The sequence below is a fragment of the Perognathus longimembris genome, chromosome 6 (assembly GCF_023159225.1).
Source record: "Perognathus longimembris pacificus isolate PPM17 chromosome 6, ASM2315922v1, whole genome shotgun sequence".
Lineage (NCBI taxonomy): Eukaryota > Metazoa > Chordata > Mammalia > Rodentia > Heteromyidae > Perognathus > Perognathus longimembris.
Genome location: NC_063166.1, coordinates 7290419 through 7306358, shown reverse-complemented (window position 1 = coordinate 7306358; position 15940 = coordinate 7290419). Strand labels below are relative to the sequence as shown.

The 15940-nt window shown below is 48.0% G+C and overlaps 1 protein-coding gene across 3 annotated transcripts in view; it reads left to right on the top strand.

Annotated features, from left to right (window-relative positions):
• Bicral (BICRA like chromatin remodeling complex associated protein) overlaps positions 1–15940 on the top strand; it is a 70849-nt gene that overhangs the window by 35517 nt on the left and 19392 nt on the right. For 2 of the 3 annotated variants that reach the window (XM_048347758.1, XM_048347759.1), the window contains 4 exons: positions 6419–6464; positions 7420–7468; positions 7558–7626; positions 10768–12441. In XM_048347758.1, coding sequence (XP_048203715.1) covers positions 6424–6464; positions 7420–7468; positions 7558–7626; positions 10768–12441 — 1833 coding nt within the window. In that variant the 5' untranslated portion in view covers positions 6419–6423. Of the gene's footprint in view, positions 1–4395; positions 4874–6418; positions 6465–7419; positions 7469–7557; positions 7627–10767; positions 12442–15940 lie in introns of those variants that run through there. The other variant, XM_048347756.1, reaches the window with a different exon arrangement.

Sequence of the window (15940 nt, the reverse complement as noted above, 5' to 3'; positions counted from 1 at the left end):
ATGGGCTCTGGTCATCTTCCTGAGGGCGACCTGGTATAGCTAAGGGGGGGAAACAGAGAAGGATACCAGGGAGAAGAGATCTCCATAGAGAGAACCCTGGAAATCTGTAGTCTCTTCCTTTAGGTCTTCATTTTGTGCTTTTTCTTTTTTTCTTATGGTCTGTGCCTGGGTGCTGTCCCTGAGCTCTTCCACTCAAGACCAGTAGCCCTGCAACTTTGAGCCACAACGTCACTTCCGGTTTCTGGTGCTTAATTGAGGATAAGAGTCTCAGCGATTTTCCTGCCCAGGCTGGCTTTGAACCTCTGATCCTTACAGCTCTGCATCCTCAGTAGCTAGGATTACTACAGGCGTGAGCCACCAGCGCCCAGCCATTTTGTACTTACTTTTTTTTTTTTTGGCAATTCTGGGATTGAACCCAAGGCTTCCTCCATACCACAGAGCCACATCCCAGTCCTTCGCTGTGGATGTTTGAGGAAACTCCCCAGGCTCTGGGAAAGAGGAGACAATACTGGGAACTCAGACAGGCAAAGAACAGTGTATGTTCTCATCTACAAGAGTACAAAACTCTTTGTATGTCATAGGGTATCAGCTGAAGTTTCCAAAAGGGTTCTGCCTCAGTAGAGGGCAAAATTATCCCTCTACTAAAGATGGAGAAAGCTTACAAGCTTCTAACAAATCAAACTGTTCACAAGTAACCTAATTATGCCCTATACAAAGCATAGAAATAGCTATATGCATTTAAAACTATCTAGTACCTGTTGTTATAAAATTAACATTTAAGGGGAGGGGACTGAGGAAAGGGAAGAAAGCAGTGACATTGCCCTAAAAAAATGTACTCATTACCTAACGTAAAATGGTAACCCCTTTGTACAATACCTTAATAATTAACAATGAAATTATATTTTAAGAAGTACAAGCTGGGCACCAGTGGCTCACGCCTGTCATCCTAGCTACTCAGGAGGCTGAGATCTGAGGATCTCTGTTCAAAGCCAACCCAGGCAGAAAAGTCCATGAGACTCTCATCTCCAATAAACCACTCAGAAAACCCAAAGTGGTGCTGTGGCTCAAGTAGTAGAGTGCTATTCTTGAGCTGAAGAGCTTAGGGACAACGCCCAGGCCCAGGGTTCAAGCCCTACAACTGACCAAAAAAAAAAAAAAAACACCAAAAAACAAAAACCCAACCAAACATAAACTAACATTTAGCTAGTATCCAGGTAGGCATAGTGGTGCGTGCCCATAATCTCAGCTACTAAGGAGGTTGAGGTTGAGGCAGGAGGCTCACTCGAGCCCATTAGTATGAGGATAGCCTGGGCAATATAATGAGTACTCATACAAGGAAAAAGTGGCCAGGCACCTGTGGCCTATACCTATAATCCAAGCTACTCAGGATGCCGAGATCAGACTATCTTAGAGTATCTCAGTTTGAAGCCAGCATGGCCAGAAAAGCCCTGAGACTCTTATCTCCAATTCGCCAATATAATGACAGAATCAAATTAGGTAGGTTTTTTGTTGTTGTTGTTTTTTTGGGGGGGTACTGGGGTTGGAACTCAGGCTAAGCAGGCATTCTCTAACTTGAGCCACACCCCAACACTCCAGAATCTAAAACGTATATGGCATGGAATTTTTCTGCCTTAATGACTTCTGTACCTTGTGACATCAGACTTACTGCATTCTGATCATTTTTATTCATTTAGTCAGTGGTGGGGCTTGAACTCAGGGCCTGAGCACTGTCCCTACAGTGTGAGGTGTGGCTCTCCCTCTCCCCCTCTACTCCCCCACCCCTAGTTTTTGTCACTCTATAGTGTTCTTGACTAAAAGCTATTATTCAGGGGCTGGGAATGTGTTCTAGCCGTAGAGTGCTTGCCCTCACATGCATAAAGCCCTGGGTTCCACTCCTCAGCACCACATATATAGAAAAAGCCAGAAGTGGCGCTGTGGCTCAAGTTGACCGAGTGCTAGCCTTGAGCAAAAAGAAGCCAGGGACAGTGCTCAGGCCCTGAGTTCAACTCCCAGGACTGGCAAAAATAAAAATAAAAGCTGTTATTCATTAAAAGCTATTACTCAGCTATTATTGAATCCAAGAAGAGCAATTTAAGCTGGGTGCTGGTAGCTCACTCCTGTGATCTTAGCTATTCAGGAGTCTGATATCTGAGGATTGCAATTCATAATCCAGTCCAGGCAGAGAAGTCTATGTGACTTTTATCTCTAATTGGCCTTTGAGCAAAAAACTGGTAGAAGTGGAGTTATGACTCAAGTAGTAGAGCACCAGCCTTGAATGAAAAAGTCAAGCAAGAGCACAAGGCCCTGAGTTCAAGGCCAGAACTGGAACACACACACAATTTAAAATATTACTTTTAGTTTTCTAAGTGGCTTGTTGGCCACTGTGCGCCTTGGATCATCCTTCGCGTTAGGGTGTGTTTTTTTTTTTTTATCATCTTAAATGGGTAAATTTACTTCAGTGGACCACATAACATCCTAGTAAGAGAATTATACTACATTTTTGGCACAGTTTCATTATGAATACGGATCATTTGAGACGAAGGTGAGAGAAGGGGCCGGCAGGGAAGCCTGTGGAGAAGGTCTCCGTTGACAGCCTCCAGAAAACTGTTTGAAATCAAGTGTTTGCCCAGCCTCTCTCTGGGAGAGGATTCATCCAGTTAGAAAATGGTTGGGTCGAGTACACACGCACCTAAGCGTGTGAGAGAAGCATTGCCTTCCATCCCCAGCCCTTTAAAATAATTTCATTAATTCTTTTCTTTTTTCTTTTTGCCAGTCCTTGGGCTTGAACCCAGGGCCTGGGCTCTGTCCCTAAGCTTCTTTTGCTCAAGGCTGGCACTTGACCACTTGAGCCCGAGCACCACTTCCAGACTTTTCTGAGTTGTTTGTTGGAAATCAAAGGCTCACGGGCCTTTCTGCCTAGGCTGGCTTTGAACCTCGATCCTCAGATCTCAGCCTCCTGAGTAGCCAGGAATACAGGCGTGTGCCACCATCGTCCAGCTGTTAATTCCTTAAGGAGTAGCTTGTTACATTCAACCTGGGGATAGCAAATGTCCTCAGATGGCAGGGACACGTGGATGGCGGTACCAGTGCTGAGGCCGCCTTCCTCTGACCATGTCTAACCCGTAGGGCCGCCGCTGTCAGGTCCTGGACCTGGGGAGCAGTCTAGCAGGGGAACCCGTGCCACTGTGAACAGGGTTTTGGTGTAGGCTCTTTCTCACATTTTAAATTAATCTTTTTTTTCCAGTCATACAGCCCAAACTCTGGGCCTGGGCTCTGTGCTGTTCCTGAGCTCTTCAGCTTAAGGCTAGTGCTCTACCACTTGAGCCATAGCACCACTTCTGGTTTCCTGGTGGTTAATTGGAGATGAGTTTTGGATTTTCCTGCCCTGGCTGGCTTTGAACCACCATCTTCAGAGCTCAGCCTCCTGAATAGCTAGGATTACAGGTGTGAGCCACTGGCACCAAGCTTAAATTAACTCTTGATAATAAGTTTAGCAAATTCTTTATGTATCGATTGATGCTTTGTGGTGCTGCGGATCAAATGCAGGGCTTCACCACCTGTGAGGATGCTGTACTGCTGAGCCACACTCCCAGAGGCTACAGAAGCCCACCTTACGGGCTGGGGAGGTGGCCGAGTGGTAGAGTGCTTGTCTAGCATGCATGAAGCCCTGGGTTCGGTTCCTCAGCATCACATACACAGAAAAGGCTGGAAGTGGTGCTCTGGCTCAAGTGGTAGAGTGCTAGGCTTGAGGGGGAAATAAAAAAAGAAGCCAGGGACAGTGCTCAGGCTCTGAGTCCAAGCCCCAGGACTGGCCAAAAAGAAAACCTTACAAAATGGACCTCCATTGATGTTATCTTGCCAGAAAGAAGTAAGACCTGAGCCGGGTCCCGTGGCTACTCAGGAGGCTGAGATCTGAGAAAGGTTTGAAGCCAGCTCAGGCAGACACATCTGAGATCACCTTTTCTCTAGTTAACCAGCCAAAGGCCGGAAGTGGAGCTGTGGCTCACGTGGTAGTGCTAGCCCCGTGCCTGGAAGAGCCAAGCTCAGTACCAGCACCAAAAGAAAGAAAGAAAAGAAAAGAACAAAAGAAAAAGATCCACTTTCTAGGCTTACCTGGGAATCACAGTTTGGTAATTTATCCCAAGTACTTGCACTGTCTGGGCAGTAGCCCAGCGTGGGATGATAATGAACTAGAGCCAGTGGTACTACCTTCAATATGGGGGCCCAGGAAAGACCTTCCCTCGGGCACATCCGCCCAAGAGTCGCCCCCTTTCCCTCTGGCTCCCTTCCCACTGCTCAGAAGTCTTAGGAGCTAGACTTCACGTGTGGCTGGCTCTTTTCATGGTCTCAGCCATCGGTGCCCCCTTTGAGCAAACTTCTCCCACCCTCCCTTCCTTCCTCCCCCAGCATCTCTCCTCCCCCTGGTTCTCTCAATGGATTGCAGTCCCCAAATCACCTAGCACCGGAACAAACCTAACAGTAATGGGAAGACCCCGCTCGAGAAGTACTTACCCCACTCGTCCTGGGGAAAGGAAGTCCCCTCAACCAGCGGGGGTGGGGTCTGTGTGTGTTTGGCCTTGGGACCGACAAAATGACACATGTGGGGAAATGGAGAGGAGATGGCGGATTCAAAAAAGAGAGAGAGAGGAAAAAAAAAACAACCCATTTCGTAGAGCCTGTTCCTCTGCCTCCTCCGGGTGTGGCCCTATTCTGGGCATCTCTTCAGGACTTCATTCCTCCGTCCAACTGCCGTCCACAACTGCCTTTCCAACTGCTTCAGAACTCTTGGCCTTGGCATTCTGTGATGTAAATTCATTCCACGCATGGCTTGAAATGGGGGCGCAGCAGTGTTGCCAGGTGTCGGATCACTAGTGTAAGTTGCCTGGATCTCGGGGGAGAACCACGCTTGGAATTCGTACGGTTGTGATTGTTTCAGCCAAAGCCCAGTCACGGTGCTGGCCGTGCTGGGGACCGTGGCCGGCCCGCCGGGCAGGAAGGTGGCCCAGGGCCCGAGCGGGGCAAACTTCCGCCTGACATTTTCTTCCGTGTGGCATTTTCGGGCTAGCTATGGCTGGGTTGGCATTGAGCAGGGATCGCGCTTCTGCACTGGGGAGCGGCAGGGCTTGGGGGGCTGCAGCCTGGGGGCTGCACTGCCCATGGCAAGGCAGTGAGATTGCTTCTGGCTCCTGATGCAGAAAGGAACCCCCTTTCCTGGCTTCCTACAGAAAGCCAAAAATATGGCAAGAAGTCTGGATTGTCCTCCAGCTCCCAAACGCAAAGACCTCTGAATGCAGGAGATGTGTTCTAGACGGAAGTGTGATTGCTCCCCTTGTTTGCTCCCCCTCGAGGAAGTTGCTGTTGGCTGTTTTCAGGCCCTTGGGGGAGTGTGCATGACGAGGCCTCTGCCAGCTAGCTTTGATTTGTTTAGAATCTTCCTCTTGAAGTTGAGGGGTTTTTGTTGTTGTTTTTGAAATAATAAAAGCAATTTAAATTCAGTTCTTTCCTTGTGTTTGCGGGTACTAAGGTTTGGACTCTGGGCCTCATACTTGCTCAGCTTGCTTCCTCTCCACCATTTGAGTCATGCCTCTCTTCTGGGTTTTGGCTGGTTAATTAGAAATGGAGTCTCACAGTTGTTTTCTGCCCCGGTTGGCATCAAACATCTGTCTCCCAATCTCAGCTGCCTGAGTAACTAGGATAATACATATGAGCCACCAGCAGCAGTAGAAATTCAACATCTTCTTTTTATTTTTTGGCCAGTCCTAAGGCTTAAACTCAGGGCGTGGGCATTGTCCCTGAGCTTCTTTCGCTCAAGGCTAGCACTCTACCTCTTGAGCCACAGTGCTACTTCCAGCCTTTTCTGCTTATGTGGTGCTGAGGAATTGAACCCAGGGCTTCATGTATACAAGGCAAGCACTCTACCCCTAAGCCACATTCCCAGCCCTTCAGTCCTGGGCCTTGTACTCAGGGTCTGAGCACTGTCCCTGGCTTCCTTTTTGCTCAAGGCTAGCACTCTGCCACTTGAGCCACAGCGCCACTTCTGGCCATTTTCTGTATATGTGGTGCTGGGGAATTGAACCCAGGGCTAGGGCTTCATGTATACCAGGCAAGCACTCTTACCACTAGGCCATATTCCCAGCCCCTTGAGTGAGATTTTTTTTTTTTATTGGTAGTTCTATTTATTTATTTATTTTTTGAGATGGGGACCCAGGCTCAAGCCATCCTTCCTCAACCTTTTGAGGTGCAGGGCACACCCCACCATGCCCCAGCAACCATAGAAACTTCAGTATTACAGCCATCACCAGGAACTGGAGAAAAACACACAGGAGTGACACTGCTATTGCTACCGAGTTTAGGTGTGCTTCAAGGTGCCCATGGCTGCAGTTCTTTACTGAAACTTGCTTCCCTCTTGTCTTCACAGTTGTCATGGATGATGATGACGACTCGTGTCTCCTTGATCTTATTGGGTAAGGCGCTCATTCCAGACTCAGGACCAGTGGGCCGGGGGGGGGGGGGGGGGGAGGGACGGGACTGTTGAACCAAAGCAGGCTAAGAAGTATAGAAGGAACTAATCACAACTATAGCAGCAGGGAGATAAAGAGAGATTGCCATAGGGGTCATAACTTCATAATCCTTCACTAAATGTTTTTCTAATAATCCCCAGAAGGCAGGACTAGGGGTGTAGCTTGGAAGTAAAGAAGGCTCTGGGTCTGGAACCCCAACACTGAAATCTAGAAAAAAAAATCTCAGGAAGCAGAAATGAGTGATAATAAGAAATAGAACAACAAAAAGAAAAAAATAACAAATGAAATGAAAGACCACTAAGAAAATCATTTTTAAAATAAGGAGAAGATTTTACTCAGGCTAGTCCACTTTCTTGTTTAGTTGCTGCTTTTTTCTTTTTTCCGTTGATTGTGAGTCTTGCACTCAGGGCCTAGGCACTGTCCCTGAGCTCTTTGACTCAAGACTAGCACTCTACTACTTTAAGTTTTTTGGTGGTTAATTGGAGAAAAGAGTCTCACGGAGTTTCCTGCTCGGGCTGGCTTTAAACTACAATCCTCAGGTCTCAGCCTCCTGAGTAGGATTACAAGCACAAGCCACTGGTACCTGGCTTAGCCAATGTGTGTGCATGTGTGTGCGTGTGTGTGTGTGTGTGTGTGTGTGTGTGTGTGTGTGTGTCCTGAGCTTCATTTATTCAAAGCTAGCACTCTACCACTTGAACCACAGCTCTGCTTCTGGCTTTTTTTATCTTTAAGAGTCTCACAGACTACCTGGCTTAGCTTTGAACCATGATCCTCAGATCACAGCCTTCTGAGTAGGCAGGATTACAGACATGAGCCACCAGTGCCCAGCCATTTTCTTGTTTAGTGAAAATAGAGCTAATATAGTAATTGGTTGCCCTCTTTTTTTTTTCTTTTCTAGAGACCCACAAGCGTTGAACTATTTTCTACACGGACCTAGTAATAAATCTGTAAGTACCACTCAGAACAGGGCAGAGACACAAATTTGGTTTCTTCTTGCTGTCAAAGTAACCACCGTATTGAATTTGCCCTCTTGCAGAGCAGCGATGACTTGACTAATGCAGGATATTCTGCAGCCAATTCAAACTCAATTTTCGCCAACTCTACCGTGAGTATTGGAAATAAAGCGTAATAATGTTCGAGGGTTTCTGTCTCAAGGGTACTTTGGGAATTTTTATCTGTCTGTCTGTCTGTGTGTATATGTGTGCGTGCTGGTGATGGTGGTCCTGGGGCTTGAACATTGGGCCTTCTCCTGTTAGCTTTTTCACCCAAGGATGGTACTTTGCCACTTGAGCCATACCTCCAGTTTTGGCTTTCTTCTGGTTAATTGGAGATACAGTTCTCATGGATTTGTCTGTCTGGTTGGCTTTGAGCTTTGAACTTTTAATTCTCAGATCTCAGTGTGAGCTACAGGTGCTCAGTGGAATTGAGGCTTGGCCTTATGTCATGATTTGAATCCTTTATCTCTCATAGCTTATATAAGAAGGAAATGGACGGAATTACATTGGTGTTGCCTACTATAGTCACCTATAGTAGGTCACCTAACACAGGCTGAACCTCCTGAGTAACTAGGATTATAAGCATGAGCCACCAGCTCCTGGCCTTACAATACTTTTATGAAATGGCTTTACTATTATTCATATGTTACAGATAAGGAAACAAAAGCACAGAGCATTGAAGTTACTTGGCCCAACATTATACAGCCGTGACTTGCAGAGCTAGGGTACTGTCCTAGACCCCTCACCCCCCAGGGTCTGGAGCCCGTGATGTTAAGCTCTAGGAACATCCTGATAAGGTGGGGACGTGGGGAGCCTGCTTGAAGACTCTGTCAAGATCACTGTGTTGAAGCTGCTACAGTGGCTCACGCCTGTCACCCTAGCCATTCAGGAGACAGAAGATTGGGGTTTGCGCACAGCTGGGGTATAAATAGTTCATGAGACCCCTTCTCATCCAATGGGTGGGTCGGTGATGTGCCCAGAAGGATCGCAGTGGCCAGCTCAGGCAAAAAGTGTGCAAGATTCCATGTCAGTGAAGAAGCCAGGTGTGGTGGCCTGTGAGATACTTATCCAATTAACCACAGACACCAGAAGTGGCGTTGTGGCCCTCGTGGTAGAGCGCTAGCCTTGAGCGCAATGAGGCTCAGGGACTGTGCCCAGGCCCTGAGTTTAAGCCTCAGGACTGGCGAAAATATACAAATCAACAAACAAATAAATAATAGTCAGTGCAAAAATGGGCTGGAGGCATGGCTCAATCGTAGAGTGCCTTCCAGCAAACTCAAGGCTCCAAAAGTTCAACCCCTTTAGCTCCCCCAAAAGATTGCTGTGTTTTAAGCTTTATGTTTCCTTAATCTTTTCAGTTTCATCACTCTGCTCTGTATTGTTGTCTCCAAATTTGAGCCCCTACTTCACCGCTGTATAGCTGTGATGTTCAGTTTCCTCACTATGCAACTGGGAAATAATAGAACTGCTTCGTAGTGTGCTTAAGATTAGTTTTCAGATCCGTGGAAATCACCAATCAGTGCTGTCAACAAATGTTGACCCATCATCATCATCTGCTTCATCTGTGGAATGCAGTGAGATTCGGCCCAGTTCTCTCACGTACTCCGATGTGTGTGTTGTCAGATCCCATCACCTTGGCCTCCTCTGCCTAGCATGCAGGAGGGCCCACACGTGCACGTGTACCCACATACGCACACATGCGCACGCGCACTCACACGCAACCGCACCTCTACCTGCTAGAGTGGCTTCAGTCACTGTGCTGAACATTCCTCCCATTGTTGGTTATTTGCCTTTCCGTCCATCTGTGCCTCCCTCCGTCCGGTGGTGCTGGTGAGCCTCATATGCTGTCCTCCACCGATCCCAGCCCACGATGATGCATTTCTGATCCTCATCTTGAATGAATAATGATGGCAGGTGATGCTATGAAGTGTAGAAACTCAATAGTTAACCTGCCCCTCAGCACTAATGATGCTCATTTCCCAACTTTCCTCCTTCACTCTAGCTCTCCAATATGGATGTCGTTTAATCACTTATTTCATCATGCCAAGTATAGAAGAATATTTCAGAAGATGTAAAAATCATGAATAGTAACAGTGTCTAAATGATACGTGCTTATAATGCCAATGCTCAGGTGGCTGAGGAAGGAAGATTTTTGAGTTCAAGATTAACCAGGGCTACATAATAAGTTCTAGGCTGGCCTGGGATAGATAGTGAGACCCTGTCTCAAAAATTATAAAATAGGGGCTGGGAGTATGGCCTAGTGGTAGAGTGCTTGCCTCGTATACATGAAGCCTTGGGTTCGATTTCTTAGCACCACATATATAGAAAAGAGCCAGAAGTGGCACTGTGGCTCAAGTGGCAGATTGCTAGCCTTTTATTTATATATGTATTTACTTTGGGTGGGGGGCATTCCTGGGCCTTGGACTCAGGGCCTGAGCACTGTCCTTGGCTTCTTTTTGCTCAAGGCACAGACACAGACACACACAGACACACACAGACACACACACACGCGCGCGGCACCAGTGGCTCATTCCTAATATCCTAGCTGAGATTTGAGTCATAGTTCAAAGCCAGCCTGGGCGTAAAAGTCTGTAAAACTCTTAATCTCTGATAAACACCAAAAAGCCAGAAATGGAGTTGTAGCTCAAGTGATACAATGCTAGCCTTAAGCTGAAAAAGGTCAATGGCAGTGCCTAGACCCTGAGTTCAAACCCCAGGACCAGCACCTAAATAATGAACTAAAGTAAATAAATTGTGGGTGCCCAGCTCTACTTTTAACATTTTTACATTTATTTATTTAGTCTCTCTGTGCTGGTACTGGGGCTTGAACTTAAGGCCTAGGCTCCAACCCTTAGCTTTTTCACTCAAAGCTTGTGCTCTATCACCTGAGTCACAGCTCTACTTCCAGCTTTTTGGTGGATAATTGGAGATAAGAGCCTCACAGATTTTCCTGCCTGGCTGGCTTCAGGCTACAATTCTCAGATCTCAGGCTCCTCCTGAATAGCTAGGATTTCAGGTGTGAGCCACCAGTGCCCAGCTGTAAAGTATTTTTGTTTGTTTGTTCTGTTGTTACTCAAGTGTTTTTTGTTTTGTCTTGCCAGTCCTTGGGCCTTGAACTCGGCCTGGGCACCGTCCCTGTGCTTCTTTTGCTCAAGGCTAGCCCTCTGCCACTTGAGCCACAGCGCCCCTTCTGTGTATAGTCTCTTTGAAGGGGTGGATCTGCCTTGTTAACACTCTGCTTCCTTTTCTAGAATGCTGATCCTAAGGCAGCCCTCAAGGGTGTAAGCACCCAGCTTGGAGAAGGGCCCAGTGATGGACTTCCACTTTCCAGTAGCCTTCAGTTTCTTGAAGATGAACTTGAGTCTTCTCCTCTTCCTGATCTCAGTGAGGACCAACCTTTCGACATTCTTCAGAAATCCTTGCAGGAGGCTAATATCACTGAGCAGACGCTGGCAGAAGAGGCCTATCTGGATGCCAGTATAGGCTCAAGCCAGCAGTTTGCACAAGCTCAGCTTCATCCTTCTTCATCAGCATCCTTCACTCAGGCTTCTAACGTTTCTAATTACTCAGGTCAGACGCTGCAGCCCATCGGGGTGACTCACGTGCCTGTCGGAGCATCGTTCGCAAGCAATACAGTGGGTGTGCAACATGGCTTCATGCAGCACGTGGGAATCAGTGTTCCCAGCCAGCATTTGCCTAACAGCAGTCAGATTAGTGGTTCTGGTCAAATACAGTTAATCGGGTCATTTGCTAATCAGCCTTCCATGATGACTATTAACAACCTCGATGGGTCGCAGATCATCCTGAAGGGCAGCGGGCAGCAGGGCCCGTCGAATGTGAGCGGAGGGCTTCTGGTTCATAGACAGACTCCCAACGGCAGCTCACTGTTCGGGAACTCCAATTCCAGCCCGGTAGCACAGCCTGTCACTGTTCCCTTTAACAGCACAAATTTCCAGACATCCTTACCTGTGCATAACATCATCATCCAGAGGGGACTCGCACCAAATTCAAATAAAGTCCCAATTAATATCCAGCCAAAGCCGATCCAGATGGGTCAGCAAAACACGTACAATGTGAACAATTTGGGAATTCAGCAGCACCACGTCCAACAAGGGATCTCTTTTGCCTCCGCCAGCTCACCCCAGGGCTCCGTTGTCGGTCCACACATGTCCGTGAACATCGTAAACCAACAGAACCCGAGGAAGCCCGCCACCTCCCAGGCTGTGAGCAACACGGGGGGCAGCATCGTCATCCACTCCCCCATGGGCCAGCCCCACACGCCCCAAAGCCAGTTCCTCATACCCACCAGCCTTTCCGTCAGCTCCAACTCGGTACACCACGTGCAGACCATCAACGGGCAGCTGCTGCAGACTCAGCCATCCCAGCTCATTTCCGGCCAGGCGGCCTCGGAGCATGTCATGTTGAACAGGAACTCTTCCAACATGCTCAGGACCAACCAACCATATTCTGGACAGATGCTTAACAACCAGAACACCGCCGTCCAGTTAGTGTCGGGGCAGACGTTCACCACCTCCGGAAGTCCCGTGATCGTCAATCACGCCTCTCCACAGATGGGACAGATGCCCTTGCAGCAGGCGTCACCCACCGTACTGCACCTGTCACCAGGGCAGAGCAGTGTCTCCCAAGGGAGGCCTGGCTTCTCCACCATGCCCTCGGTGACAAACATGTCTGGACCTCCTCGGTTTCCTGCTGTCAGCTCAGCCAGCACCGCCCATCCCAGCCTTGGGTCTGCAGTGCCATCTGGGACGTCAGGATCAAATTTCACAGGAGAGCAGGTCACCCAGCCCAACAGGACTCCGGTGCCCGTCAGTGCGGCTCATCGTCTTCCAGCCTCTGCTTCCAAGTCTCCCAGCACGTTCAGCCCGGCGCCCGCCGCGGGGACGCAGCCGCAGTTCTTCTGCCAGGTAACGCCACGCGCAGAGACGCGTCCTCCCGGGGTAGACGATGGAGACACACCTGAATAGCCGCGTTAACCTCAGGCTCCCACTGTGTTAACTTCCAAATTTCCTACCTAGGACTTTTTTCTTCTTCTCCTTCCCAATTCAAAGGGCTTCCCCAGCAGCACGCTGCGGCTTAGAGACTTTGGAACCAAACCGTTGCTGTGACTCCAAGCTTTATGGCATGGGGCTGCTAACTTCTGTCTGGAGGGTAGGCCTCACCAGTGAAGTGGGGCTACTGGGGGGGTTAAACAAGTTAAACACTCCCCCCGCCCCAAACCACTGAGTATAGTCTCTAGAAACTACCAAAGACCCAATAGGAGTATCCACGCATACGTGCACATTTGAATACTTAGATGTATTTTGGACATTTAAGGTGGGAGATTATACTATTAGTTACTACTATTATCATTACTATTATTATTATTGTTGTGACAAAACCTGAATCATTTAAAAGAAAAGATTTATTTTGGCTCAGCTTCCCCATTTTCAGTGCATAGCGGAGCGCAGTGCGTGGGGCCGGCGGGGAGCGAGGCGAGGCGGACTCCACATCAGGAGACCCCAAGGCCTCGGTGTGCCCCGGGGCGAGGGTTCCTCACGAGGAAGTGCAGGACACACTCGGGACTCTCGCCCTCGAGTGGGATCCTCAGAGCCAACCGTGTGGGTTTGCCCCTTCCTGCCAGTGGCCCGCCTTGAATGCTGCCCTGTCCCCGGTGCTCTCTTCCGGGTCTCCGCTATTTTCCCCAGCTTTGGTTGTTACTGTGAATCTTCTGGAAAATACTTGGAGATTTCACGTCCAGCCGTTTGACGCACGCACGCACGCCTGCACACACGCACGCACGCGTTTGCCCTTCCACAGTAGTTAGTGGGTCAGTGGTCACTGAAGTAACCGCAGGCCTTCTCCTCTGAAGAGCCTTTTCCCTCGCGGCCCTCTGCAGACTTGCTTCCATTAGCACCCATTCTTCACGGTCACCTGCCTCGCCTCCAGTCAGCCCACGTGGGGCCGGCAGGCGCCTCACCAGTTGGTCACTGGGCCTTTGCTGTTGTTGTTCCAGCTCGGAGCCTCAGGCTCTTGCTCCGATTTCTTGCTCACAGCGGGTACTCTACCATTTGTGCCACGTCTCCGCTCTGGCTTTTTGCTTACTAATCAGAGATGGAATTTTGAACACTTCTGCCATTGTCCCCCAGGTCACACCTTTCTAAGTAGCTGTGAGCACTAGTGCCAGGCAGTTGCTGACGCGTCTGCTGGGTGTTGTGATCTGAGCACACCCTGATTTATTTATGTACTTGTCATGGGGCTAGAACTCAGGGCCTGTGTGCTGTCCCTGAGCTCTTTTGCTCAAGGCTAGCGCTGTAGCATTTTTGAGCTACGGTTCCACTTCTAGTTTTCTAGTGATTAGTTGGAGAGAAGAGTTTTACAGACTTTCCTGCCCAGACCTGCTTTGAACTGTGATCCCCAGATCTCAGCCTTCTGAGCAGCTAAGCTTACAGGTGTGAGGCATCAGCTCTTGGTACTCGCTTTAATTTCTGACAAAGTAAGATAGTCTGTGTTTATCTTTTAATTTCTCTGCCCTTGCTCTGGAATCAATTTTCTCTTTTTTAAAAAGAAGACAGGGGGCTGGGAATTGTGGCCTAGTGGCAAGAGTGCTCGCCTCGTATACATGAAGCCCTAGGTTCAATTCCCCAGCACCACATATATAGAAAAAACGGCCAGAAGTGGCGCTGTGGCTCAAGTGGCAGAGTGCTAGCCTTGAGAAAAAAAGAAGCCAGAGACAATGCTCAGGCCTGAGTCCAAGCCCCAGGACTGGCCAAAAAAAAAGAAGAAGAAGACATTCTTGGGGCTGGGAATGTGGCTTAGTGATAGAGTGCTTGTCTAGCATGTCCAGAGTCCTGGGTTCAATTCCTCAGTATCACATACACAGAAAAAGCCAGAAGTGGCGCTGTGACTCAAGTGGTAGAGTGCTAGCCTTGAGCAAAAGAAGTTCAGGGACAGTGCCCAGGCCCTGAGTTCAAGCCCCAGGACTGCCCCCCTCCCCCCCCCCAAAAAAAACAGGGAGAAACTCTTTCTAGATGAGAAGAGTATTTAGCAACCAAGATAAGGTGCTGGTGGTATAGCTCTGTGGTAGGTGGTAGGGGGTCCTGAGTTCAATCCTTAGCAAAACACAGATGCAATATATCTATCTATATATATATGTGTGTGTAAACATACCTGTGCCAAGAACTGAGCTCATTACTGCTGAGGTCTTGTTAGGAAATATATGTATTTGTATATAACATATCTGTAGATATTTATATGCTTAACAATGTTACAAGCTATGAGTTCTTAAGCCCTGACCAGTAGATTGACCCAAGCCTTGCTTATTTCTCTGCTTGATTTTTTTTCTTCTTTTTCTTTCATGCTGGTACTAGAATTTGAACTCAAGGTCTCATGCTCTTGCTATAGCGTCCTCTACTCCAGGCTGGCAGTCTAACACTTGAGCCACGCCTCCACTACTGGGTTTTTGCTAGCTAATTAGAGACAAATGTCTCATGGGCTTTTCTGCCTGAGCTGGCTTCCAACCATGATCCTAACATTTCAGCTTCCTGAGTAGGATTCCAGGTGTGAGCCACCAGTGCTGGCAGAAAGTGGTTTTAGAACTGCTAATCCATGGTTTTCACCTCTGTGGACTTACTCGTTGTTGGTTTAAAGTATGTTGTCTTTACAGAAGGGTTTATGGTGAAAATACTGTGTTCAGAAGTTGTTTGGGTTCTATTTCCTCCTTGGGCATGGTTATGCTATTATTCATTTCAAGTATAGTTCTGTTTGCTTCTGCTTGTGTCTCATTTTAGAATTCCTTCGCAGAATCCTTGCCAATTTTGTTTCCAAGTTCTTTCGACCTAGTGAGCCATTACTGTTGTAGATTTCCCACAGCTCGATCGCAAGTGTCTAATAATAGAGGGATGATTCACTAAGATGAGTTATTATAGAGTCATTTAAGAGGTTTTCAAAATAATTTTAAGTTTAAGGAAACGCCTACAAGATAATTTTCAATGAAAGGCATGTGTAAAGTGAAATGTTTACTAAACCGATGGCTTACACCTTTTGAAAAATGACTGCGAGGCCAGGTGCCGGCGGCTCGCGCCTGTCATCCCAGCTGCTCTGGAGGCTGAGAGCTGAGGAGCCTGGTTCAGAGCCAGCCAGCTCAGGCTGGAAAGGCTGTAAGATTTTTATCTACTAGTGAACACCTAAAAACAGGAATTGGAGCTGTGGCTCAAAATGGTAGAGTACTTACTAGCTTTGAGCAAAAAAGGTAAGGGACAGCACCCAGGCCCTGAGTCCAGGCCCCACGATCCACAGAAAAAGAAGAAAAGAAAAATGATGGTGAGCACAGTGAATAAGAGAATGTTTGGCAGAAGATGGCCTCTGTTAGCCATAGTCATTGTATACCATTCAGTTCTGCTCTACAGCTTCAAAAAAGAATTTCTG